General features: G+C 57.7%; 13 protein-coding genes across 13 annotated transcripts; 6 read left to right on the top strand and 7 right to left on the bottom strand.

Moving 5' to 3' along the window:
* Window positions 1-658: 658 nt before the first annotated feature.
* EX895_000921 (uncharacterized protein) lies at window positions 659-2,755 on the top strand (the record flags this gene model as incomplete). Its single annotated transcript, XM_029881522.1, has 1 exon — window positions 659-2,755. One exon carries the CDS (start codon window positions 659-661, stop codon window positions 2,753-2,755), a length of 2,097 nt encoding a protein of 698 aa, XP_029742908.1.
* A 266-nt stretch (window positions 2,756-3,021) lies between these two features.
* On the bottom strand, window positions 3,022-3,846 carry EX895_000920 (uncharacterized protein; the record flags this gene model as incomplete). Its single annotated transcript, XM_029881521.1, has 1 exon — window positions 3,022-3,846. The coding sequence occupies one exon, from the start codon at window positions 3,844-3,846 to the stop codon at window positions 3,022-3,024; it is 825 nt and encodes a 274-aa protein (XP_029742907.1).
* Window positions 3,847-4,365: 519 nt separating this feature from the next.
* EX895_000919 (uncharacterized protein) lies at window positions 4,366-6,576 on the top strand (the record flags this gene model as incomplete). Its single annotated transcript, XM_029881520.1, has 1 exon — window positions 4,366-6,576. One exon carries the CDS (start codon window positions 4,366-4,368, stop codon window positions 6,574-6,576), a length of 2,211 nt encoding a protein of 736 aa, XP_029742906.1.
* A 659-nt stretch (window positions 6,577-7,235) lies between these two features.
* On the top strand, window positions 7,236-8,468 carry EX895_000918 (uncharacterized protein; the record flags this gene model as incomplete). Its single annotated transcript, XM_029881519.1, has 1 exon — window positions 7,236-8,468. The coding sequence occupies one exon, from the start codon at window positions 7,236-7,238 to the stop codon at window positions 8,466-8,468; it is 1,233 nt and encodes a 410-aa protein (XP_029742905.1).
* Window positions 8,469-8,620: 152 nt separating this feature from the next.
* EX895_000917 (uncharacterized protein) lies at window positions 8,621-11,147 on the bottom strand (the record flags this gene model as incomplete). The annotated part of the gene is made up of 2 exons (XM_029881518.1): window positions 8,621-9,730; window positions 9,849-11,147. 2 exons carry the CDS (start codon window positions 11,145-11,147, stop codon window positions 8,621-8,623), a joined length of 2,409 nt encoding a protein of 802 aa, XP_029742904.1.
* Window positions 11,148-11,828: 681 nt separating this feature from the next.
* Window positions 11,829-12,732, bottom strand: EX895_000916 (uncharacterized protein; the record flags this gene model as incomplete). Its single annotated transcript, XM_029881517.1, has 2 exons — window positions 11,829-12,013; window positions 12,540-12,732. 2 exons carry the CDS (start codon window positions 12,730-12,732, stop codon window positions 11,829-11,831), a joined length of 378 nt encoding a protein of 125 aa, XP_029742903.1.
* A 534-nt stretch (window positions 12,733-13,266) lies between these two features.
* On the top strand, window positions 13,267-14,769 carry EX895_000915 (uncharacterized protein; the record flags this gene model as incomplete). The annotated part of the gene is made up of 1 exon (XM_029881516.1): window positions 13,267-14,769. One exon carries the CDS (start codon window positions 13,267-13,269, stop codon window positions 14,767-14,769), a length of 1,503 nt encoding a protein of 500 aa, XP_029742902.1.
* A 642-nt stretch (window positions 14,770-15,411) lies between these two features.
* Window positions 15,412-16,998, bottom strand: EX895_000914 (uncharacterized protein; the record flags this gene model as incomplete). The annotated part of the gene is made up of 1 exon (XM_029881515.1): window positions 15,412-16,998. The coding sequence occupies one exon, from the start codon at window positions 16,996-16,998 to the stop codon at window positions 15,412-15,414; it is 1,587 nt and encodes a 528-aa protein (XP_029742901.1).
* A 261-nt stretch (window positions 16,999-17,259) lies between these two features.
* On the top strand, window positions 17,260-18,681 carry EX895_000913 (uncharacterized protein; the record flags this gene model as incomplete). Its single annotated transcript, XM_029881514.1, has 1 exon — window positions 17,260-18,681. One exon carries the CDS (start codon window positions 17,260-17,262, stop codon window positions 18,679-18,681), a length of 1,422 nt encoding a protein of 473 aa, XP_029742900.1.
* An 80-nt stretch (window positions 18,682-18,761) lies between these two features.
* EX895_000912 (uncharacterized protein) lies at window positions 18,762-19,934 on the bottom strand (the record flags this gene model as incomplete). Its single annotated transcript, XM_029881513.1, has 1 exon — window positions 18,762-19,934. One exon carries the CDS (start codon window positions 19,932-19,934, stop codon window positions 18,762-18,764), a length of 1,173 nt encoding a protein of 390 aa, XP_029742899.1.
* A 698-nt stretch (window positions 19,935-20,632) lies between these two features.
* Window positions 20,633-21,037, top strand: EX895_000911 (uncharacterized protein; the record flags this gene model as incomplete). The annotated part of the gene is made up of 2 exons (XM_029881512.1): window positions 20,633-20,721; window positions 20,806-21,037. The coding sequence occupies 2 exons, from the start codon at window positions 20,633-20,635 to the stop codon at window positions 21,035-21,037; spliced, it is 321 nt and encodes a 106-aa protein (XP_029742898.1).
* Window positions 21,038-21,329: 292 nt separating this feature from the next.
* On the bottom strand, window positions 21,330-22,394 carry EX895_000910 (uncharacterized protein; the record flags this gene model as incomplete). The annotated part of the gene is made up of 1 exon (XM_029881511.1): window positions 21,330-22,394. The coding sequence occupies one exon, from the start codon at window positions 22,392-22,394 to the stop codon at window positions 21,330-21,332; it is 1,065 nt and encodes a 354-aa protein (XP_029742897.1).
* Window positions 22,395-22,769: 375 nt separating this feature from the next.
* EX895_000909 (uncharacterized protein) lies at window positions 22,770-24,491 on the bottom strand (the record flags this gene model as incomplete). Its single annotated transcript, XM_029881510.1, has 1 exon — window positions 22,770-24,491. One exon carries the CDS (start codon window positions 24,489-24,491, stop codon window positions 22,770-22,772), a length of 1,722 nt encoding a protein of 573 aa, XP_029742896.1.
* Window positions 24,492-25,029: the final 538 nt, after the last annotated feature.

The raw sequence follows: 25,029 nt of genomic DNA, 5'->3' as shown, positions 1-25,029 counted from the left end.
CATCTGCCGTTTCGACCCCATAAGCAATGCAATGTAATGCAGTGTCGTGCTGACCCTCGACGCGCCAATTTTGATGCGTGCGTGGCCAAGAGATCCCGTTCGGAGTCGTCGGAGGGCATACCGAGAAGGCGATGGACCCTGAAAAATCATGCACGCGAGCCCTTTTTCCTCTGTTTCTTTTAGTGCGCGTGCAGCTGTCCAACAGCGGTCCCCACGCGGTGTTTCGCTATGGACGGGCCGAGCGGTACGAGGAATGCAGCTTTATCGTGTCTGGCTCGCTTCAGGTGTGTGTGTGATAAAGTTAGCGAGAGCATCCGAACTCTACCGGCCCGATGCCTCCTTGCCTTGGTGGTGGTGTCGTCTGAACCCACTCCGTCCGTAAAGGGGCCCAAAGCCTGGCGGAGCGTGCGACACGGCGCAAGCCTCCGAGACCCGACTAGGCCTCATCTCTGCACCCACATCACGGCCCGCCTAGCGACAGTCGTCGTGCTCGTAGCCATAGCCTTCCCCACTCAACCATGCTTATCAGGGCAACGGGCGCGGCTCGAGAGGATACATAAGGTGGCAGCTACGACGACGTTCAAGGGTCTCATCTCATCGACCAACTCACCTTCGTCACCTTCCCTCGGCCCTACCTTTTCTTTTGCTATTGCCAGAAATGTGGTGCCGTCGCTCGGCCAACCTGCTAGCCAAGGTGTGCCTCCTGGGCGCCCTCTCCGTTCACGCCCTCTGGCCTCACCCGACCAACTACACCTTGAACAAGAACGACACGTTCGCTCGCATCTCGAGCGACCTTCGCTTCCAGCTCGTGCAAGGCACCGATGCGTCTCGCGTGCCCTCGGACCTGAGCGCTGCCATCACGGCGGCTGCCAAGCTCGCCAACACGGTCGACCTGTGGGAGCTCATCCCTGATCGCGGCGAGAAGTACCGCGAGGGGGTGAACAAGGCTCCGCTGATCGCGAGCGTGCAGATCAAGGTGCTCGAGCTCATGCCCGATACCGCGCCCAACCCTTGCGTGGGCAAGGCACCCAATAACAACACCGTGCTCCTGCCCAGAGGTCTCCAGAAGCCGTTCGATGGCAGGAAAAACGCATTCGACGACATCCAGGTTCGACAGGAACAGCAGGAAGGATCTGGTCCGGACGAGGGCCAGGATGCAGACATCTGGAGCAACACGTGCAGCATCGCAAACCACGCCGTCAAGGAGCTGAGTTACAACGTCTCGTCCCAGCCTCTCAGCTTGGAGACCGACAAGAGTGCGCCGGCTGATCTGGGCCTCCTCGACGCCGAGATGTACCGTCTCGTGGTCCCTTCGAACGGTGCGGCTATCCAGTTGACTTCGTACACGGCGCTCGGAGCGCTTCGTGGGCTGCAGACGCTGCTGCAGCTCATCTACGCGCTTCCTCCGCAGCAGGGTGGTAAGGTCGAGAGCCAGCGATACGTCCGTGGTGTACCGATCACGGTGACGGATCGTCCGGGGTATCCTTACCGCGGGTTGATGCTGGATACGGCGCGCAACTGGTTCGACCTCGCCACGATCCGCAAGCTCATTGATACCATGTCGTTTGTCAAGCTCAACCAGCTGCATTGGCATGCGACCGACACGCAGTCGTTCCCGCTGGCCTTTGACAAGGAGGCGGACGGGGGTGCGGATCTGAGTGTGCTTGCACAGGCGGGCTCGTATGGGTGGACGCAGAGCGAGGCTGGAGAGGTGGTGCGCATGGTGTATACGGAAGACGATATCAAGGCCGTCGTGGATTATGCTGCTGCGAGGGGGGTCAACGTCATCATCGAGACAGATATGCCGTCGCACATGCTTTCTGGTGTTGAGGCTTTCGACGGTGGCAGTCTGTTGGGGTGTCCCAACCAGCCTAACTGGCAGACGGTTGCGGCCGAACCACCGTCCGGCCAGCTTCGGCTTGTGTCGAACAGCACCGAGTTCAACACGACAGCTGTCGACACGTTTACGGTCCCGCAGGGCGTCGGCGAGTTTGTCTCTGCGGTGTTGCGCAAGACGTCGTCGCTGTCCAAGTCGGTGTATGTTTCGTCGGGCGGAGATGAACCGAACTTCCGCTGCTGGAACTTGTCAAGCGAGGCGGGGATGGAGCCATATCTCGGACCGTTTATGTCGTTGGTGACGAACGTGACCGAGGCGGGGGGCAAGCGCGGGATGGTGTGGGAGGAGATGGCGGTCAAGTTCCCGACGGTGGCGAAGGAGCTCGCGCCCGGGTCGTTGGTCGAGGTGTGGAACGATGCGAACAACTCGGCGGTTGCACTGCGTAACAATCCGGAGGTCAACATTGTCCTGGCGCCGTATGCGTACTTTTATCTGGACTGTGGCGGCTCGAACTTCCTCGGGAACTACACGGGCAGCAACTGGTGCCCATATGTCTCGTGGCAGCAGGCGTACAGCTTCGACCCGGCTGCTACGATCCTCAACGCCACCGCTACGTTGGGCCCCAACCCTCCGGGCGGCGTCAAAGGTATTCGGGAGAGGTTTGTCGGCGGAGAGCATGCGGTCTGGAGCGAGCAGATCGACCCGACCAATCTGGACGCCAAGATCTGGCCCAGGGCGGCGGCGGGCGCCGAGATCTGGTGGACAGGCGACAAGGTGCGGGAGCGCAAGAGGAACAAGGTCGAGGCGCTGCCTAGAATGATGGATCTCAGGTGGAGGCTTGTGCGCATGGGCGTAAAGGCTGAACCGCTGCAGCCGATGTGGTGTGTGCTCAGGCCGGGCGAGTGTGATTTCTACTAGGTGAAGACAGGGCGAATACGGCCGGCGTTCTAGGGTGTGCAATGTTCGATGATGATAATGACCATCGTTTCAAATTCAGCTTCTATGGCGCTTGTGCAGTTTGACACCTAAAAAGGGAGCCGGGATCAGGCTGGCTGTGAGCAGGCTGTAAGCAAGCTGCGAACAGGCTACGAATAGGCTGCAAACAGATCTGGCGATGACAATGTGCTTGTTTCTGGCAGTTGTGTGTATACAACCGGATGCATTGATTGTTTGATGGGATGATGCTAGAGCGAGTCTGGTTTAGCGCACTTTCTGTTCTCGACGACTCCTGTAACGGGGTCGATCATTTGATTCCAGCTGATGGGGACCATGGGGTTGCCGCTGATATTCCAGCCTGCGCCGCCTACGCTTGTCACCGCTGTCGCTGTGGCTGCCTCAGTCTCGTTCGCCTCGGCGTCGGTGGTAGCGCTGGCCGACGTAGCGCTCATGGCATATATCACGCCCAAAGTGTTGCCGGCAGTAGAGAGATAGTAGCTGCGCGCGTCGCCCAAGCTAATCACGGTCGCGCGAACAATGTCGCCGGGGCGGAAGCAGTCGGCCAGCTTGACCTTGTCCTTTTCGGTGCTGCGTACGTCTTGGGATCTAACGACGCCTTGGAAATCGACGCCTTCGCCCTCGCCGGCTGCGTGGTTGCCCAGTCCGGACTGGACAAAGGTGGAGGATGTGGAGGAGGACGAGCCGCACGGTTGGCCGTCGACGATGAGGATGGAGAGGTAGGCTTGGCGCGGGGTGACGCGCGTGACGCGGGCGATGACGGTGGAATCGGGTCGCGGCACGACGAAGCGGTTTTCTACACCGCTGATCGAGACGATCTCGGTTCTAGAAGCGGATGGTGTGGATTTACTGATTGGTGTAGATGCAGATGCAGATGCGTTAGAGGAGGAGGAGGAGGGCGTGCGAGTTTCGTACCCAACAAGCGAGGAGAGGATATAGTCTCCTCGGGCGTATGTGCCTGTGCCGAGCTCGAGTTTCGCTTTGGACGAGGACGAGACAAAGACAGGTTGTCCCGGAAGCAGCAGTCTGCCTAGTGATGAAGTTGACGCTTCCATGGTGATAGCAATGTGTGCTTGATGTCGTTGCTTGTGAGGGCAGCGTAGGGCGTGGTGGCAGTGAGTGAACGGTTGAGAACAAGTGGATCAGTGAAACGAACAGCTGAGGGAAAATGGCTTATATAAGCAAGCACCTGACAAGCACAGGTGTGGAGTAAAGAAGAAAGAGAAAAGAAAAATTAAACTTGCACCCTGGCCACTGAGAAGTTCGGCAATCGCGATGTGCTGCTGTACTTTTTACTTTTCTACTATTCGAAGGGTTCTCAAAATTTTCTGCAAGTTTGCTGTTGAGAGTCCACCAACGACGTTCATCTTGACCACTCTTCTCGACGACATCATTAACGGCTTCTACTTGCACACTGCTTCTCGACACTCCAAGCTGAGACTACGCATTGGCAGAAAGCTTCGGAAGTCATCCGGACCAGGTGCAACGCAACATCACCGCCACCTTTTCCAGCTTACACAGCGAACCTTTCCAGAGGACCACCACCGGAGGGGGGTCGAGAAGAATAGCCCGCCATGCCCGCCAAATCCAAAACGAAGAACAAGTCAATATGGCGTTCCGACAATGCACAGCACTTCCAGCTCGTCCATCGATCGCAGCGTGACCCGCTGATCAACGATCCAGATGCGGGTGCTCATGTGCTGCTCTCCTACGACCCGGCCAACCAGTCTCGCGCCAAGGGCAAGACTCGAGCAGAACTCGAATCCGATGCGTCGGTCATTCGTGACAAGTATGGCAAGCCGATCCGAAGCAACATCGGCGAAGCAGCCAACTACGGTGTTTACTTTGACGATACCGAATACGACTACATGCAGCACTTGCGGCCGATCAACGACGACGAGAATGTGAAACGAGGTGGAGAAAATGTCGACGAGACCGTTGATACCATTTTGGTCTCTTCGAACGCTGCAAGCAAGAGCAAGGGCAAGGGCAAGGATAGCTTTGCGTTGAAGGACGCCGGTGATCAGGGCAAGAAGGAGCCTGGCCTCAACTTGCCCGCCTCTGTACTGCCCTCGCAAAAGGAGGTGCCGTTTAGCTTTACATCGCACCTCGCCATCGAGCCATCTCTGCAAGGCTTCCAGCCGGATATGGACCCACACCTGCGCCAAGCGTTGGAAGCGCTCGACGACGAAGCTTTCGTAGATGACGATCTCGACGACGACTTTTTCGGTGCAGTAGTACAGGACGGCGAATGGGACGGTGTCGTCCGAGACGATGATAGCTGGCGAGAGCAAGCACCAGAGGGCGACGAGGCGATCTGGGCTGACGCAGCTTCGCAGGCACAAAAGGAGCTCGAGCAGAACGGTGAGGAAGGCATGTCGCTCGAAGCACGCGTAGCCTTGTTCAAGAAGCAGCAGGAGCAAGCACGCAACGCCAGGCCCGCATCCGATGACGGAGCCGAGGAGGACGAAGACGAAGATCGAGACCAGCTTGCGTCCCTGCGCGGTGGGTCAAGAGCAGGCACCATGTACACTGTCGGTGGCTCTGCGATCGGCAAGAAAGGTCGACCGGGTGCGCTGGCGAGGAGAGCAGCCAGCACCAAAGCGCCCTCGATTGGCGGGGGCAGCACTGCCTGGTCGATGAGCTCTTCGGCCATGTTTAGGAACAAGGGCCTCTCCGACCTCGACGACCGTTTCACGCAGCTCGGCAAGAAGTACGGCATTCGCGAAGACTTCGACCCCTCGCTCGAGTCGCTCGAGGACGAGGAGTTTGTCGACTCGGACGGCGACGAGGCAGGCGAAGAGGTGACTCGTCAAGATTTCGAGGAGATCATGGACGACTTTCTTGCCAAGTACGAGACCAAGCACGGCAAGCTGCGCGAAGCCCTCGGCGGTGTCGATTCGACCTCGGTCGAGAAGTTGACCATCTTGCGTCAAGCGTTGGGTAAAGCGCGTATCGAAGGACGCGAGTGGGCGGGCAAGGACCAAGACGAAGGCAAAGGAGAGGGGGATCTGGGTGACTACGAGGACTATGAATCGCCGGATGAGGAGATTGTCGATCCTATCCCACGCAGTCACATGCGCGAGAAATGGGATGTCGAGTCGATTCAGACGACCAAGACCAACCTGGAGAACCACCCGAGGACGATTTCGGCCAAGGAGAGCGTGTTTGGAGGCAGCAACGCCTCTGCCTTCCGCCCCGGCAGCGTTGCAGCTGGAAGCGCAGTCAACAGGAACATGCTGGGCAACGGCATGGCACCAAGCATGACGAGCTACACCAGCCAGCGTCCCTCGGCATCGGCATTCCTCAACGACGAGGAGAGGCTGCCAAAGATTCGCGTCAACCCGCGCACTGGCTTCCCGGAGATCGTCGGCTACTCGAAACCACGTAATACCAACGGCAAGAAGAAGGCCACGCCAGAGCCTAACTCTGTCGCTGATGAGCTCGACCCGGACCATGACGACGGTCGCGGTCCACCTTCAGGCAGCGACTCGGGCTCCGACACCGAAGACGGCCAAGGCTCGGACTACGATTCCGACGCGACGGAGGGAGGCGAGCTGGCAAGACGGCTGTCCACCATAGCAGTTACTGCCAAGCGCGATCGAAATGAGAGCAAAGAAGAGAGGAAGGCGCGCAAGGAAGCGCTCAAGGCCAACAAGCAGGAACGCAAGGAACGCAAGATGAAGACGAAACAGGCGTTTGCCAGTGAGAAGAAGAAGCAATCAAAAGCCGAGAGGGGTAGAAAGGAGACCGAAGGTGGTCCCGCCGGTATGCGTCTTCTCTGAGCTTGTAGGTGGTAGCTTCGATGTAGATGTAGAAAGGATCATCCTTCAATCCCGTCACTTGTTCAGACGGGAGAAAGTACTCTAACCGGGACTGGCTTTAATGCAACCAACTACTACATCCCGGCAATGACAAAGAAGCCAGCAATGCATGACCCGGCTCTGGCCACAAAGCGAATCACTACTGCACTGTCATCATCGCACCACCCGCCCCCAATGCAACTCTGTTCTGCTGCTATGCAGGACAGATGTTGCAGGCTGGATGAGGCAGTGAGGGTGAGGCGATTGTGGTTTGTGTCGATTTCGAAAAATGTTAAGCCCTAGATTGCCCATTTTGGTTGTCAGGCACGCAAAACGGGACCCTGAAGATCGTCATCCTGAGCTTGTTGAGACTGCTCGAGTGCGCGGTGAAGCGAGTAGGCGGAGTCAGTGTGTGACGGCGATTGAACCTCCACCAAACAACCCGCAAAGCACGAATGCGGCGGCGGACGGCGCAACCACAGCCGAGTCAAAGTCGAGTTGCGCGGCCCCTGCGTCTGGCAACCCCCTCTCTGTCTCCTCCTGCTCCTTCCCCTCTTTCGACCCACCTACACGCACAACCACCATCGACTCGACGCTAACTTAGCCTCAAACTCAACCCTCAAGAGTTTTTTTTTCCCACGATGAAGCTCACGATCCCCCTCGCAGCTGTGGCGGTTGCGCTGACTGGAACTGTCTCGGCCCTGCCCGTCGACGGCGGCGTCTTTGCTCCACAGGATGTCGTCTCCACCGGTGGGTTTGCCGGCTCGCTGTTTGGCGGCATCACCTCGAGCTTCCGCGACATGTTTGCGGCTCGCCTTGTGCAGACTTCTGCCGACGAACAGCCGTACTGGACGACGGAGCTGGGTAAGCAGCTGTTGTGGTACCGCGGGGTGCATTTTATGGATATCACCGACACGCCCACGTTGGGCCAGCTGAATGCGGCTCGCGCGCAGGGCACCTCATCGGTTGCAGCAGATGCAAAGTTCCCCAAGAGCGTGGAGCATAAGAAGCAGCTTAAGAAGGTGTTCAAGGAAATTTCGCAGGAGGGCCCGCGCAAGCACTTGGAGAAGTTTACATCGTTCCACACGCGCTACTACAAGTCCGAGACCGGCCGCCAGTCGCAAGCCTGGCTGTTCAAGACGGTTTCCGACCTGGTTGCGAACCACTCGTCGTTCATCAGCGTCGAAGAGTTCCCGCATCCCTGGGGCCAAAACTCGATCCTGCTCAAGATCCAAGGCACCAACGCAACGCTCACCGCCTCCAAGGGCATCACCATCCTCGGCGCGCACCAGGACTCGACCAACCTGTTCCCCTTCTTCTCCGCCCCAGGCGCGGACGACGACGGCTCTGGCACCGTGACGATCATCGAGGCGCTGCGCGTGCTGCTCGCGGCTGACTGGCGCCCCGAGAGCGACGTCGAGCTGCACTGGTACTCGGCGGAGGAAGGTGGCCTACTCGGCAGCCAGGCCGTGGCGCAGTCGTACGAGCGTAAGGCCACCAAGGTCCACGCCATGCTCCAGCAGGACATGACCGCCTTCGTCAAAGCCGGCACCCAGGAAACCGTCGGCCTCGTCGCCGACTTTGTCAGCACCCCGCTCACCACATTCATCGGCCTGCTCGTCGACGAGTACCTCGACATCGGCTACACGCACACCAAGCTCGGCTACGCCGGCTCCGACCACGCCAGCTGGACAAAGACCGGCGCCGACTCGGCCTTCGCCATCGAGGCAACGTTTGAAAACTCCAACCTGAAACGCATCCACACAACCAGCGATACCTTCGACTACCCCGAGTTCAGCTTCGACCACCTCATGCAGTTCGTGCGTCTTAGCGCGAGCTTTGTCGTCGAGCTGGCCGGCTGGTCCAAAGCCTAGATGTGCCAGCCGCTCACGGTAACTACAATCAATGGCAATGACAAGATGACGCGCATGTTCACGAAAGCTTGGTCCTGAAAGAGTGTGTCGACGAATGCAAGGGATGCTTAGGATTGCAAATCAGAGATGAGTGTCGTGTGTGCGCGCGTGCATCACCCTTGAGCCTCGAGTGCCATACGCGCCTGCACGTCCTCCAACGTCATGTGCCTCTTTGACCAATCCGACAACTCGTGCTTGGCGATGCTCCCCGATTCGCCTTCGTTGCCGTCCCACGCTGTCGACATGAGACTCGGTTCCTGCGGGTGCCAGCTGACGTCTCTGACCGTGCAAACCGCTCCACCACCGGGACCTCTTCCTCTGTTGCTGTGCACGCGCCTGCGACCATCGCCGCGCGCCAGCGGGTTGTCAAAGCTCGCTCCAGCTCCAGCTCTGGCTGCGTGACGCACTGGATGCTTGCGCTTGAACCACGGCATCGGTGGAGCCGCTGGATCAGATGCAATCCCCGGTGCGCGGAAGACGTCGTCGTCGTCGTCTTCGGATTCAATGTCGTCGTCGTCTGCGCCTGGACCCTTGTACGCGTGGATCTGGTTGGCCGGATCCTTCTCGGCATACAGCGGTCTCACTTTGGAGCGGTCCAGCACCTGCGCCACAGTGCCGTCCAGGTTCCAGATGTGGATCTTGCCGTCAGCGCTGCCGCTGTAGATGTACTTTTGCCCTGTCGTCTCGGCGGGAGAAAAGTGGCACCGAATCAGCGTCTTGAGCACCGCATGCCCTCGGTACGTCATGACGGAACAATCCTGTGGATGCGCCTGGTACCGTGGTTGCCGGTACGACATGTTTCGATAGTCCCAATTGCGCAGTCCGTAATCGAGGTGCGTCATGCTGTCATACTTGGACGAGCTGTGCATCATGCGCAGATCCCACAGGCGACACGATTGGTCCTTCCCGTTCGAGATGCAGTATCGGCCATCTCCCTTGGGCGAGACGTAGGTGATGCCTTCTGTATGCCCCATGAGCACGCCAGCCGGCTTGCCGCCCGACAGTGAGCGGCGGTCCCAGACTTTAACAAATGAGTCGTCCGAGCCCGAGATGAGCACGTTGGATGACGCAGCATCGGCAAAGGCGACTGCATTGACATCGTCTGAATGACCTTCAACTCGCAGCACACGCCGACGAGCTTCGATGTCGTAGACGAAGATGTCGCCGAAGTGCGCACCCGCTACAATCTCGCGTGAGTCGCCAGAGAAGCGGATCGACCAGATCTGTTCGTTCAGAAGGGTGGCGGAAAGTAGACAGGAGTCGAGAAAAGCGGGGTCAGTCACCTATTTGGATGGAGGAAAAAGGAGGGAAGGAGGCTCTTACCGCTGAGCGCCATCTTACCCCAGTATCATCATCTCCAGCATTACTGAAATCCAGCAAGACCTGGCTGTCGCTGGACGTCCCCCCGCCCGTATCAAAGTTCTGCTTCGTCGGCACGAGATGTACAAAAGGAGTGATACTCGAATAGATCATCCACTGATTGTCCGGACTTAAGTTGGCATCCGTAATGGTCCAGTTGCCCTGCCTGCCTTGAATGCTCTTGGTCATGTTGAGCGATGTATACTGTGTTGTGCCCATCGAGCTGAAGAACAAGCTGTTGCGAACGCGTCTTGGCCCGTCGTCATGGACTTGCACCGTTTTTGGTCCCGCGGTAGTGGTATCGTACATGTGCACCCGGAAATCCTGCGTGCATGTGTAGAAGAATGAGGAATCTTGTGAATACTGTCCGCAGTAGACACGTGCTGGATACGAGGCGACAATGGTGCCGTTGGTATTGGGCACGAACGAGCCCATGTCGGCTTTGGCGATACGCCGACGGGCGTACTTGCGCTGATGGACCAGATCTGACAGGTTGCTGCTTTCGGCAAACGCGGAAGGAGGAGAATCGAGAGGACGCTTGGGTTGACGGCCAAATTCGCCACTGAGAGCCAGCTCCTGACCTGATCGGATGGGCGAAGTGGGTTCCCAGAAGTCGGCCATTTGCGACGAACGTGCCATGTGGTACCAGTCATCCTCGTCGTCGTCGTCGTCATCGTCATCGTCATCTAGCTCATCGTCGTCTTCGTTGACTGTACCGCCGGTAGCAGCAGCGAGAAGGCGCTGTAAGCCTGTGATACCGATGCTGTTGAGTGCGCGCGTTATCGCTGCTCTGGTGTTGAGTGCGCCAGCGTCTTCGCTATTGCCGTCCTCGTCATTGTTTGCAGCCATGTGCGCGCGCAGCAGATCGCGAATGTCGATGGTGATGCTTTGTCCTTGGCGAGCACCTGGACGTTGATCGTCGTCGTCGTCGTCTTGCTCTTGGTCGTCATCGCCGTCGTCTTCCATTTCGATCTCTAGCCCACCAGCGTCTTCGATAAGATCTTGATAGACAGAACCGTCTTCGTCGGATGGAATATACTCCGAGTCGCCTTCCGAGTCGTCAAACTGTGCGCCGAACGAATCGCGTGCCTCTGCTTGAGCGACCATCTCTTCCAGCGCATCTTGAAGGAGCAGGTCATCGCTATCTTCGTCGTCGTCGTCAGACCGATCGTCGGAGAGGACGATGTGGCCGTCCATGTCGACGCTCAGGACATCGTATGATTCATCAGATTCGTCTACCTCGATTGCGCCTTGGCGGGCGTTATCGAGCGGTCTCGACATGCTTACTAGTGATCTGTGCTTTTGGGCCCTACCTCGAAAGTTGACGATTCCACTGCCAAAACTTGCTATGAGTTGTCTACCGTCGAGCTTGCAGTGCAAAAGCAGATGTAGTCGCAGGTCGATACGGTGACAGGCTTTCGTTGCCGAGCCTCGTTGCGATCGTTGCGGTGCGATCGTTGCGGTAAATGTTAAGCTCGATGAGAGTGGGGATGTAAGGTGCGAATCGGGAAACCAAGCCGAGGAAAGGTGCACAGGGCAAGCGTGGCCTCCTCGTATGTATCGCGGAGTGGAGGGCCACGGCTAAAGTTGATAGCTCAGCCGCGCGCCAAATCCAAAAAAAGCGCTGCAGCTGCGAGCGGCTATCCAGATCAGAAGCTTTTCTGGGCACTCTAACAATCGAAAAATTCTGCAGTCGGCGGCACTGCTCGCCATCATCGACCGGCAGTACTTCTTGCCTGGACGCTGTGGAGCTCACACGCACTCAAGACACATGCAAGTAGTCATACGGATGTTAAAGGCGGGTGCCGGGTCAGGAAGTCGAAGCTTCCATTTTCCCGGCTTTTGAAAGACGTCCGTTCAAGATTTCATCTATCGAGGCCGGCTACAATAACAACAAGCTGTCGGAGTAGACGAGCGAGACTATCACTTGGAAACGGTCATCTAAGCTGTAAAGGGAACCGCTTAGTTCTCAGCCTCCTCCTGGTCGTACGAGACGTTGAAGAACTTGATCTCGTAGCCCTGCTTGGAGGTGGCGACGACACGGAGCCAGTCACGCAGCTGCTGCTTGCGCAGGTGCTTCTTGGTCAGGTACTTGAGGTAGCGCTTCGAGAAGGCAACGTCGGAGTTGACCCAGATCTTGCCCTCACCTGTTTCAGTTAAAGAGATGCGCCGAAACGTGTGCAAACGCAAAGGTCGATTTCGAGGACGAGAGAGCTTGAGTCAGCTATCTCCAACTCGAGTGCGCGATGCGACCTTTTGGGAACACAAGAGGTTGTGGACAGTGTGGCAGAAGGTAGCTTCAGAGCCAAAGGGAGGAAGTGCGGAGCAGAGAAAAGATGCAAAAGGCTCAGTAGAGACAAGGCGGTGCCGAGGCAGCCATGAAAGAATGCATAGGGACGACCTGGTAGCCGTCGTTAGCCCGCTTTCATCGCTTCCTCGAGTCGACATGGAACTCGAAACCAGCCGGTCAATTCGATAGAGGACATCCAGAATGCTTGTGAACATTCGTATGCGACCCATCCAATCGGCCTTGCTGCTTTTCGTCTATGCCTTCCCGCCTCGCCGATACTGAGCATGGTCGCAGTACTCCAATCCTGCGATGCTTTCTTTCCTGTTTCTCCTTTGGACCCAGTGCCAAACCTGCCTGCCATCCTATAACTTAAAACTACTTACCCTCACGGGTGATCTGAACGTGGTCACCAAGGTTGCCGGCCTTGCCGTCGACCTTGATGCGGTCGTGCAGGAACTTCTCGAAAGCGGCGGCGTCAAGGATACCGTCGTTGGCGGGGCCCGAGAAGTCAATGAAGAATTTGTGGGCGGTCTTGCCCTGCTTGGCGCTAGCCTTGGTGGTCTTCTGAACAGCCATTGTGGATGATGGATAATAAGCCTACTGGTGGAATCAGCAAAGCGACGTTAAAGATGGTGGTGTGGTACGGGAAGATGAAGCGCAATTCACAGCGTTCTAACGACACACCCTTGGCTGTTCAATCGCTGTTTCTCTCCTTCTCTCCCTGTCCGCATCGCACCTTCTCTCTTGCTCTCTCCTCTCTGCCCTTTTCCAACGATGAAATTTTTTACAGTTTGCTCTCGAGGTCACGTGTCAGCTGCACAGCTTCACCAAAAAATATATGTTAGAGTTCAAAAATAACATCTCAGCTGACATACGGCTTGGTCATCCAAATCGGATAGAGATCGGCTCCGTTTCTGTGACTTTACAGAGTGGAAGATTTTTTGGAGTGCCGACGGTGCAAAGTGAGTGAGGAGAAAAAAGGAAGAAAAAAGAGCTTCGAACTCTGTCTGTCACATGGTGATCAGGACTCCTCTCTCTCCACCTCGATCCTATCATCTCCTACCATCCCGACTCTACATCCGCCTCACAGCACTCGCCTGTCTATTCAACATGGCTCTCCCACTCGGCACCTCGGTCGCTGAGGTCCAAGAAAAGGGCGACTTCATGATCAAGCCCGAAAACTCGGGTCCTAAGCTGAACACTGCCGACTGGCCTTTGCTGCTCAAGAACTACGACCAGCTCCTGGTTCGCAGCTCCCACTTTACGCCCATCCCTCACGGCTGCTCGCCGCTCAAGCGTGACCTGCAGAGCTATGTCAAGTCTGGTGTCATCAACCTCGACAAACCCTCCAACCCTTCTTCGCACGAAGTCGTCTCGTGGCTGCGTCGCATCCTTCGCGTTGAGAAGACCGGTCACAGCGGTACCCTCGACCCCAAGGTGACAGGCTGTCTCATTGTCTGCATCGACCGCGCTACCCGTCTCGTCAAGTCGCAGCAGGGTGCCGGTAAGGAGTACGTCGCTGTGCTCCGCCTTCACGACAAGCTCGACGATGCCAAGAAGCTGCCTCGCGCCATCGAGACCTTGACCGGCTCGCTCTTCCAGCGTCCCCCGCTCATCTCGGCCGTCAAGCGTCAGCTGCGTGTCCGAACCATCTACGAGTCCAAGCTGATCGAATTCGACAACGACCGTCACCTCGCCGTCTTCTGGGTCAGCTGTGAGGCCGGCACGTACATCCGAACGCTCTGCGTCCACTTGGGTTTGTTGCTCGGTGTCGGCGGCCACATGCAGGAGCTCCGCCGTGTGCGATCCGGTGCGCTCTCGGAGAACGACTCGATCGTCACCATGCACGACGTTCTCGACGCCCAGTGGCTCTATGACAACCAGCGCGACGAGTCGTACCTCCGCCGTGTCATCCGCCCTCTCGAATCGCTCCTCACCGGCTACAAGCGTATCGTGGTCAAGGATTCGGCGGTGAACGCCGTCTGCTACGGCGCCAAGCTCATGATCCCCGGTCTGCTGCGCTACGAGAAGGACATCGAGGTGCACGAGGAGGTGGTGCTCATGACCACCAAGGGTGAGGCCATCGCGCTCGCCATTGCACAAATGTCCACGGTCGATCTTTCCACATGTGACCACGGCGTCGTCGCCAAGGTCAAGCGCTGCATCATGGAGCGCGACACGTACCCACGCCGATGGGGCCTCGGCCCCAAGGCTCAGGAGAAGAAGGCCATGATCAAGACGGGCAAGCTCGACAAGCACGGCAAGGCCATCAGCGGCGTCACGCCCGACAAGTGGAAGAAGGACTACGTCGACTACTCGGATGCTTCCGCCACGCCAGTGCTCGCTGCGGCATCTGATGTCGAGCAGGTGGCGGCTGCTGCCACCGACGCCGCGCCGGTCACACCAAAGAAGGACGACAGCGAGAGCAAGAAGAGGAAACTCGAGGAGACGCCAGGCGCCGCAACAGACGGTGAGACCGAGGAGGAGCGCAAGAAGCGCAAGAAGGAGAAGAAGGAGAAGAAGGCGGCCGAGGCGGCAGCGGCGGGCATCGAGACGCCAAAGTCAGAAAAGAAGAAGGACAAGAAGGAAAAGAAGGAAAAGAAGGACAAGTGAAAGCTTTGTGCCCCCGCTCGACTTCCCCGAAACACCACTGCACCGACACCTGCAGCTCCGCATCCTGCCACACATTTTACTTTGTGGTACAGAGAGGATGGGATGACATTTTTTCCCTACTAGTCAGGTCGCCCCCTGATCGCTGGTCCAGCCAGGGTTCAAGGAACAGTGCTTCTTCGCATTGTTTCGAGTCGCGAAGTGGTTGCTCCAGAATGAAGGCATGGTTCTGCGATAAGGCATCAGCGACAATCGCACCTTTCGCTCATACCATGCTCTCCATGGCCGCCACTTTATTTTTTTGTTTGACTTGCACCTCGCGGCAAGACCTGTTGATCTCCGCCTGTTCTTGGTCCCTTTATCGAAAGTGGGTCGCTGAAATAGCGCACTTTGCAGACAGCATTCCAGCGGCAACCCGCGTATGTCTCTGTCCTCCTCTTCCACCTGGCGTTGTCCTGGCCTCTTCTACTTGTTTTTCTTCTTCTCCCCCCCTTGGTCTTTGTGATTTCCCGTCTCGTTTGTCTCCTGTTATTTTTTCTCTCGCTCGCCCTTCATTCTTGTACTCTAGCAATCTTTCCCTCAATCTGTGTGGTCTATGTGTATTGTGCGTATTGCTGTACAGCAGGAGAGAATGTGGTAGCCAACTTAAAGGGTGGCGGTCCTCTGGATGCGAGCTGTGACAGGGCGGTGGTCCGAGATGAGGAAGCCGGCGTCGGTCTCGCTCCAGTTGGGGAGGGTGCCGAAGGATCGGATTCTCCATCGCTGGTCGGGCTGGTCAGTACGCGTCCTCCTTTCTCCGCCGGGTGATGGCGACGAAGACGATGCTCCTTCTCCAGTCTGCAGCCGTCTCTGCGGAGGGGGCGGGGAAGACGAATGGTCCAGTACAGCGTCCGGGCGGGTCTGGTCGAGAACAGCCTGGTTGTCGAGGAGCATAATGAAGTCGATTCTGTCGTCGATGGCTCTCCGCGGGCTCGGCTGGAAGTCGGTAAACGTTCGAAGCGGACCGAGGGGTTCTGAGAGGATGCCGCCTTTGGCCGCCTCGCCATCGCTTGGAGGCGGGGGCAGTTTGCGACCCGAAGCATACTCGGAACGAAGCGGGTCCTCGTTGTCCGTCAACAGCGGCGACTTGAAGCGCGTTGGCACGCTCAATGCTGTATCGAGGAACGTCGCGCCGGACGAATTGGCGCGGAGCCCGTAGTGCGGCGAAACGAGCGTAGACCAGCTGCCTTCGTTTCGCGGGGAGTTGAGGTCGCCGATGAGCACCACTAGTGGATCGCTCAGCTGCTGCTGCCGCGGTGGCGACAAGGTCGCGTAGAAAGACCGCGTGTGGGCGGAGGCATTGCGTGCACGCTCGACGATGAGCTCGGACGACTTCGCTCGAGCCACGACGCCCTGGTGGTCGTAGTGCGTTGAGAAGACGTGGATGATCTCGCGGGTTGCCAGCAGCCGCAAGCTGACGTGTGTGCACATCCTCGTGAGCGCTGCATCCCATCCTACACTGCCCACGACAGAGGGTGTGGGAGATAGCCAGAAGTGCTCCACGCCGTCTTTGCCGATGCCGCCCTGATCCGCGCTTACCGCTTCGAAGGTGTCGCGGCGCCAAAACACGGGTACAGCTTCACCCGCACGGTCGCCGTCGTCCCTCCCGACACCAGCATGGCCGTACTCTTCACCCAACCAGTCGATCAAGTTGCCATACTGTCCATCGAGCACCTCTTGAAACGCAAAGATGTCCCAATCGTTAAACAGCGCCACATCGGCCACTTTGGGACCGCGCAACAACCAGCTTCGCTCGCCATGATACTGCTTCGTTAAGTACGGTGAAGGAGGCACGCGTGCATGCGGATCAATAGAAGATGCGAATTGAGCAGATGGTTCCACACCACCCATACGTGCTGCCGAGAGCATGTTTCCGAGGGTGGAGAGCATCGAGTGGGTCGAGTCGTAGGCTGCATCACGAGAGTAGCGGATGTTGATCGAGCCAATGCTTAGCGAAATGCGGCCGCGCGTGCGACCGAGATAGTGAGCTGGATGCACTTTCTGGGTGATCAGTTCGGAGGAGGAGGGTACTTGCAGCATGTCGAGGCGCGGAGAGGAGCAAGAGGAGGAGGAGGGTGCCACACGACAGAGGCCGACCGAGACCAGGTCGTAGGTGCGGAAGCGCAGATAGAGCAGCAGGCTGAACGCGAGTGTCGATAGCAGCAACAGTGTTGCCAGTGGACGGTGTCGCATCGTTGCCACTATAGACAAAGATGGTGGTGGTCGTGGTGCAGAGCAAAGAATGTCGAGTGCCAACTCCGTCGTTTCGTGGAAGTGTGGACGAGTCTAGAAGCTCATGCAGCCTTTGCGAGACCCCGCCCCACGTGGGGAAACTCGGTCGACGCTCTAACACTTTTAGATGATTTGCGAAGCGTGAAGCCTCCACTCGCCTCGAACGAAGCTTTTGCCTTTCGTCAACCGACATCGTCCCTTCTCCAAGGCTGCACCGTCAAGATGATGGCACCAGCTGCATCTTCAGCGACACGTCATTCGCTACGAAACGCATGTGATCGCGCAACCGGCCTCGCTGCTGCCTCAGCCTTGCCCGTCCCGCGCACCCGAGCATTCCACATATCGTACCGTCGTCGACAAGGTGGGATCGCAAGCCGAGGTGCAGGCTCTTCAGCTGGAGGCCCATCGTCATCAGCACCCAAACCAAGCTCGCCGCTGAGCATGATCAACATCCTTGTCGCCACGGCCACCATCGTCATCGCAACTCCCTACGCCCTCGACCTGTATGGCAATGTCACAGGCACAACACCTCTCCGCCCCGCCGCCTCCTCCATCCCCGGAAAGCTCGAGCCATACACACACCGTCCGCTTCCGCTCGTAGCCTCAGCCTACTATCCAGATGCAAGTACCACATCAGTCCATAAGCTATTGCAGATCGGTCTGCCCGCCTCTGTCGTGGGTTGCGGGGGCAGCGGTGGCAGCGACCAAGAACGGCTGCGAAAAGCGTTGCGGATTCGAAGCGTCTATATCAAAGAACCGAGCTTGGTCATCGAACGTGCCTACACTCCGCTGTACGACACACTTCCCGGCTCGTACTCTGCTGCGCTTGTTGGGGCAAGTGGCGAGGAAAAGCAGGTGCTCGACCTGCTCGTCAAGCGATACCCGGACGGCGAGTTGGGCCGAATGCTGCATAGAGCGGTACCCAACCCGACAGTTCCGCAGCTCGAGGTGCGCGGTCCGGTGGATACCTGGTCTTTCGAGCGAGATTCCGCTGTCGCCGACGGCAGGCTTCCGGATAGGATCATAATGGTTGTCGGCGGGACGGGCATCACACCGGCCTACCAGCTGTTGACCAACGTCTTTGGTCGACCTGCTGCATCCTCTGCGCAAGTGGCAAATGCGCCCAAGATTGATGTTCTGTATGCGACGCCCAATCTTGAGAATGCCCTGCTGCTGCCGCAATTGCACACCCTCGTCGAAGCGCATCAGGACAAGATCAGCGTGTCGCTGTATGCCGAACACCTTGCGGGCTCGCCGGCTTCGCTCTCACCCGCCGCCCGTTCCGCCCTAGGCCCACGCCTCACCGCCTCGCCTGCTGCTTCCGGAAGAGCGTCTTCGATTCGGTCGTGGTTGCCGTCGCTGTTCGGACGAAGCAGCTCAAAGTCGGACGAGCAACTGCAACTCACCGCCTCAGAAGCAGCGACCAAGATCCCCGTTTTCGAGTCGAGGATTACCCGGCAGCATCTGGAACAGATCCTTTCGCCACGCCACGGCAGCAGCAGGACACTAGTGCTGGTCTCAGGGCCGGATGGGATGGTCGAGGCGCTCGCAGGTCCCAAGTCGCGCGACGGCCAGAGTCAGGGTTCTCTCTCTGGCATCCTCGCCACGCTCGGGTGTAGACAACAAGACGTTTTCAAGCTCTAGTCTGCCCCCGGGCCTGGTGCTGAACATGTACCTATTAGAACATCGACAGAGACAAGGGTATAACAAGTCTTTTCTACATTTCACACACCGACATTCTTGCGCTCCCCATCGCACAGCACGTTGTTCTTTGCATGCGTCGCCGCGGATCGCAGCGATTCGGTATGCACCAGTATTGCATCCTGTTCCGGATCCGACGCTCCGTCGGCACGACGCTGCTGCACGCCGACTTGGCCAAGGTGGTAGCGGAGCAGCGCGGCGAGCTGCGAGCGGGCGAGCGCGAGGTTCACCGACGCTGTCTCCCCACCCGCTTGGTTGAGAGTCGAGATGAGGCTGGAGGTGTTCCATTCCGTTGCCACTTGTTGCGGGATGGATCTGTCGCTGGGGGATGTCGGCGAGTCTGCAGGGGTTTCAGCAGCAGTGAACCGGAGTCGTTCGGGGAGGAGGTGTTGCGGAGCGACGTTGTTTGTCTGTTGGATGGCACGGACGACGGGTTGGATGCTGTCCGTGATGGGCTCGCCAAAGTCGATTGTCACATCGTTGCCGAACCTGGGCAACCACTTGGGCTTCTCCCGTGGTTCAGGCATCATGCGATCGAAGCCGGTAATCCAGATCGGTACGATGGTGGGCAACGTCTTGGCTTCCATGAGCATGCGCGCTATCCCCCACTTGAAGCGTCGAAGTTTCGAGCTGGTGCTCACGTTGACATATCCTTCTGGGAAGAGATGCACCCATTTCGCCTGGTCCAATTTTGCTATTGCGTCGTCGATCGCCGTCTGATGAATCCCCCCGCCCCGGTGCGTTTCGATGCACTGACCGTTGCGGAAGAACTTGGACAGCAAGGGCTTGGTGAACATGATATCGCTTGCCCCAAGCGTCCATCGTACCGTGTCTGGATTTCGGAATGTTGACGCGGGGAGCGTGCCCCAGATCGTTGGTTCGTCCAGGACCGAAATGTGATTGCAGTAGGTCAAGAGGCCGCGGTTGGACGAGAGGCGTTCCGAGGAGTGGAGGTGGGTGAGAAAGCGGTCGAGTCCACGCACGGTGACATTGCGACATCCGTAGCGGAGCATAGCGCGCGAGAAGGCGGCGACCGCACGGATGGTGTAGTTGGATGAAGAAGAAGCCGTGGAAGACATGGAAGCGGATGCGAAAGCTGCTCGCGGTATGCGAGCGGCAGCAGAGGACGATGCCGCGGTCGAAGAAGAAGCGGCTGCAGTGAAGGGCTTGGCGAGCCGCGCAGTTGCCCAGACCATCCTATCCCGAATCCTGTTGCTCCGTCAACACTGTTGCTCGTCGATCGCAAGAAGCACCTTCCTGACGGGTAGCCTTCAGAATGGCCTGTGATGAAAAGCCGTGGTCGAGTCGCCGTGAAGCAACCTACAGACCGTGTGTCTGTCGTACAGATCGTACGCTGGGCCAGGGCGACAAGAAGCAGAAGGAAGGTGGTTGAGATGATGATGGTGGACTGGGTCAAGAAGTTTGCTGAAGATTGACCAGGTCTTGGAAGGCATGCCTTCGGCTAAATTCGGACGGACCCTTATGCCCAACAAGATCTGAAAGCCTGCTCGTCACCGTCACTACCCATCACTGTGCTTGGTTGACGGCGTCGCCTTTCCTCTGATGTCTTGTTACGCTAAGCCTGTCGATCGACCTGTCTGCTTGCCTTCCCAAATAATCTTTCTTGTTTGTTCCGCGGCGTAACGTGGACATGGCAGACACGTTTTTCGTCCATCTCGGAAAATTAAATTTGTTTCGATCCGGTCGATTGCAGCGCTGAGCAGCAAGCAGGTAGGTGGAGGATGACAATTCCAGAGCGATAAGCATTATGTAATCGGTGCTGCTGCTGCGTGAGAGAGTGTGAGAAGATCCTTTGACGTTGTAGCTCATCTAACCTTGCTCCTTCCCAACACCCTCTCACCAGGAAGCACTCACAATACATTGATCATCAACGATGGATCTCAGCTCGCTCACAGGCAAATCATCGGCAGCCGCAGGAGGCGCCACCTCGGCGGAGCGTAAGGAAGCCATCAAGCAGCAAGTGTAAGTCTCCACGTCGTCCGGCTGTTCATCGTCCATCTCGAGCTCTCCCACTGACTCCCAGACTCGTTTGCCGCTACACTCTAGATCTTCGGAACTGGCCATGGCCAACGCTCAGCAGCTCATCACCAAAGCGACCGAAAAATGCTACCTCAAATGCATCCCCGCTCCCGGAGCAACTCTGTCGGGCAAGGAGCAGACCTGCTTGACAAGGTGCATGGAGAGGTACTTTGAAGCCTTCAACATTGTCTCGTCCACCTACGTGCGCAGGGTGGGCAACGAGAGAGCGGCAGGAACCGTTGCGGAGGCCGGTCTCTGAATTTACGACGGATTCGTCAAGCACACGCATCTCCCACTACTCATTATAAACAAGGATGGCGTTTCTCAGGTTGGGAGCCCAGCGAGGAGGCTCTGATGAAGCAATCTCACCTGTATCAACATCGCAGAAAGTGCGTGCGGCGACAGATTGATCGGTTGGTACAGGTTGTTCGTTATTCACGCGCAGGTCAGCTGCGGTCAACCCTGGTATAGCATGGATTGCCGTACAGCGTTGCACAGCACGGAGACAAGCAAAGTCCACCGTGAAGAATAGAGCTGCACACGGGTGACAATCACCTAATGTTGCCAAACAGATTGAGGCCTGATCTGCGCTGCACCGAGCCTGCTGCGCTCTCGTCGTCCGTCTCATCTGCTGTGCCATCAGACGCACCCTGCAGCGAGAGTAATTGAGCCAGTGTGACGTGCTGTCCGTTTGCAGCCGCGCTCGGCGCAGACGCACCTCGAGCCTTGGGGGGCGGCATGGCCTGTTCGAGGCTGCTATGTGCAGGTCCGCGTTTGAGCCCCTGATAGCGTGGGTTGCCCGGTGTATTGGTTGATTTGGGTCCGAACACGACCAGTCTGCGGATGTGCGTGTCTTTGCCGTTGAGATGGTTGGCCAGGATGCAGACTTGGATGAGCCATACGCGGATGCCTTCTGCTCCTCCTGTCGCCTCGTCGTCGTCATCGCTATCGCCCTCGTCTGCCTTGCCACCTAAGCTGTCCATCTTGTCCGCTCCCACTTCCTCGCCGTCGTCCACATCCGCATCCCCGTCCTCTCCCTCTTCGTCCTCCTCATTCATCGCAGCATCCACGCTGCCCGGCGTCATCTCAAAGTGCTTCCACCCCTGTGGCGCCTCGAACGTTCTCTGCCTCACCAGCGTCAGATCGTGGTAGTTGGTGCCCGCCTTTATCGCGATTTTGGTCGGTGTGTATGAGTCGTCCTGCTTGACGTCCAAGAAAATGGACAGATGCGTTACGCACGTCCGCCGCGCGAACTGGATGTTGATCAGATGCGGTTGGCTGCCATCCGACTGCCAGAGCTTGGTGAGGTCTGCGGAGCGCAGTTCGGCGACGCCGGAGCCTGGCTTGTACGACGAGAGCGTCCAGTACGTGCCCTGTGCCGAGCCGACGTCTGTTTTGGTCGTTCGGTCTGCAGCGCGGAAAAGAGACAAAAGAGGATCAAAGATGACCATGGTCAGCACAAGACCGGAAGAGGACGGACGTTGGTGTGGATAATAAGGCGGGGCCTTCATACCTTCGACATCGTAGTTGCGACGAGTGCGTCTACGTTTCGCGTTGGTAGATGGCGGCGTCAAGGGGGATCGTCGACTTGTGCTTGCCACCGCATCTCGCTCCATGATGATGACTTGTTCCGAGTGTGCCGAGTCCAGTTGCACGAAGGGCCATCAGAGTGCTCGTGAGTGAAAGTATCGGCGCCAAGCGAAGAGAGAGCGCAAGAGGGAGATGGTTGAGGTTCAACAGCAAGGAGCTACCGCTTGTTTTAAATGGAATTCAGACCGCAACCAACACTTTTTCTGGCTGCGGTGTTGCTGTCAAGTCGCGTGCGCGTAAAGTAGGTTTCGCAGCATCGGCTCGCTCGCCGTCAACCCCACGAACCCTACCTCACCGACTCACGACTCAGCACAGATCACAACACACACCGCAAGACGAGAACAGGGTGCATCAATTGAGTAGATGATGAGCAGTCTATGTCACCTTGACTTTCGGTCCGTCTATTCGCGATCAGCGCCTTGCTCTTGCTCCTCTGACGACGGCTTCGCGTTTTCATACGACGGAAGCTCCTTGTCCTCGATGAAGGCAGATCCAAGCACCGTTCCCAGGCTGACCAGGGCAATTCCGATAAACACCCATCGCAAGGCATAGGCGTACGACTCGATGGCGGCCTCTCGCAGCAGCGGTGGCAGTTCGGGCACGATCGAGCTCTTGTGTCGAATCTCTGAAATGATCTTGTCCGCGTCTTTGCCCGTGATCCTCAGTCGTAACTGGCTCTTGAGCAGAGACTGGAACAGCGTGCCTGCCACAGAAACACCCAAGATCTGACCCGTGTTGCGCGCCATGTACGACATGCTCGTGGCCACCGCGACATCCGACCTCGGAACCGAGTTGATGAGCGCAATCAGCGTACACGTGAGCACACCTGCCGTGCCGAACCCATACGGCACGATCGCAGCAAACGTGAAGGCCTCCGAGCTGTTTCGCGTAAACAACGTCACGCAGCCAATCGAGGCGGAGATGATGATCGAGTTGGCCAGATTGAACTTGTAGTAGCGGCCCGAGCTTCGCATCACCATGCCAGCCAGCACCGAACCGATGCTGAGCGCGACACTGATGGGGACCATGTGCAGACCCGCCTGCGAAGGTGTCTCGAGCTTGACCGCTTGGAAGAAGAGCGGGAAGTGGTAGAGCGTCCCGAACGAAACGATCGAGAGGCAGAAGTTGGCAAAGGCGACAGCAGCCCCCGAGCGTTGCGTGATGAGACGCAGCGGCAAGATAGGTGTGCGTGCGATCTTGGCTTCGGCGTAGAAGAAGAAGCTGATGCTGACAAAGCCAAACAGGAATCCACCCCATACGACCGGGTTGGAAAAGGGTATGTCGTTGGCACTCATGAGACTGAGCGCGATCAGCGTACTCGAGAGACCCAAGACGAGCGAAAAGGCACCGGCAAAGTCGATCGACTTGAGTTTGTCCCACGTCGACTGCTGGACAAGCCTGTTGGGCGTCTTGACTCTGACAAAGGTGAAAGCCAGCACATAGTCCGCAAGAAGCAGCGGGACCTGCACCAGAAAGGCACGACGCCAACCAATGGTGTCGTTCATCCACCCTCCGAGGGGGCCACCGAGACCCGATCCCAAGCCGAAGATGATGTTGGTCAGCCCCTGAAGCAGACCGCGATTCTTAAGCGGCACCACGTCCGAAAGGATGATGCTCGTATTCGTAGTAAGGCCGCCACCGCCAACACCCGCCAGTGCACGCGCAAAGATGAGCATGTTCATCGAAGTCGACAGACCGCAGAGCAGTGTGCCGACGGTGAAGAAGGTGAGGGCGATAAACATGCAGTTGCGTCGGCCTACAATGTCGGCCAGACGGCCGTAGAGCGGAGTGAAGCAGGCGACCGAGAGGAGGTAGGCAGAACCCAGCCATTGCGCCTGTTCGGAAGCGTTGAAGGAGCTGCTGATGCTCGAGATGAGCGTGGCCGTCACGGTGCCGTCCATGCTGGCAACAAACACGGGCACCCATACGGCGGTGAGCAGCGGCGCGAGTTTGCGCATGGGTGGCATGATCTTGACGTGTTCCTCTTGCTCAGCCTCGGCGGGCGATGGCAAGTCTTCATCACGCTGATTCGAGGTAGCGCGGTAACCTGTCGGTTGTGTGCCTTGGTCGTGCGAGGACAGCAGCGACGATCGCTCGTTGACGGATTGTTTTGACGGCGCCATCTTGGGTTTGCCCAACGGAGGTCGCCTTGACTCTTCGTCGTGATGTTGAGGTGCTGATGGGTTGAAGAAGAGAAGGAAGCAGAGACGTGGGGGAAATGTAGATAGATAGCAAAAGCTTCGTGGCGGTAATGCAATCAACGCTTCGCCTTTGGCTCAGACCGGCGTGCACAAACCCGCTTCTGTCGTGCTGTCGGTTGTGTGCTCTCGGTCCTCTGGTCGGCTATTATCCGGTGTAATTCAGTCAAGATTGGCCCTCTGCTGATTGGGTCTTCTTCGTACGACTGTCTTATCAAGCGACATCCCCCACTGACTTGCATTGCAAATCCGCACGAAGTACCACACTTTCGGAAGCGTGGGCTGGAATACACGGCAAGCTGCGGACCTTCCCGTTCACCAATGTGGGCGAGCAACCGCGCGGTCGGACGAGTTTCCTTTGCCTGAAGAGGCTGCCACCTGTCCGTTGGAATGTCCGCGGCTTGTTGTTTCCAGACGAAGCTGGAAGGAGTGATCCGTGATAAAGATAAGCACGGTAGCGCAT

Source organism: Sporisorium graminicola, chromosome SGRAM_1, assembly GCF_005498985.1.
Source record: "Sporisorium graminicola strain CBS 10092 chromosome SGRAM_1, whole genome shotgun sequence".
NCBI classification, from domain to species: domain Eukaryota; kingdom Fungi; phylum Basidiomycota; class Ustilaginomycetes; order Ustilaginales; family Ustilaginaceae; genus Sporisorium; species Sporisorium graminicola.
This window is presented reverse-complemented; position numbering and strand designations above follow the sequence as displayed.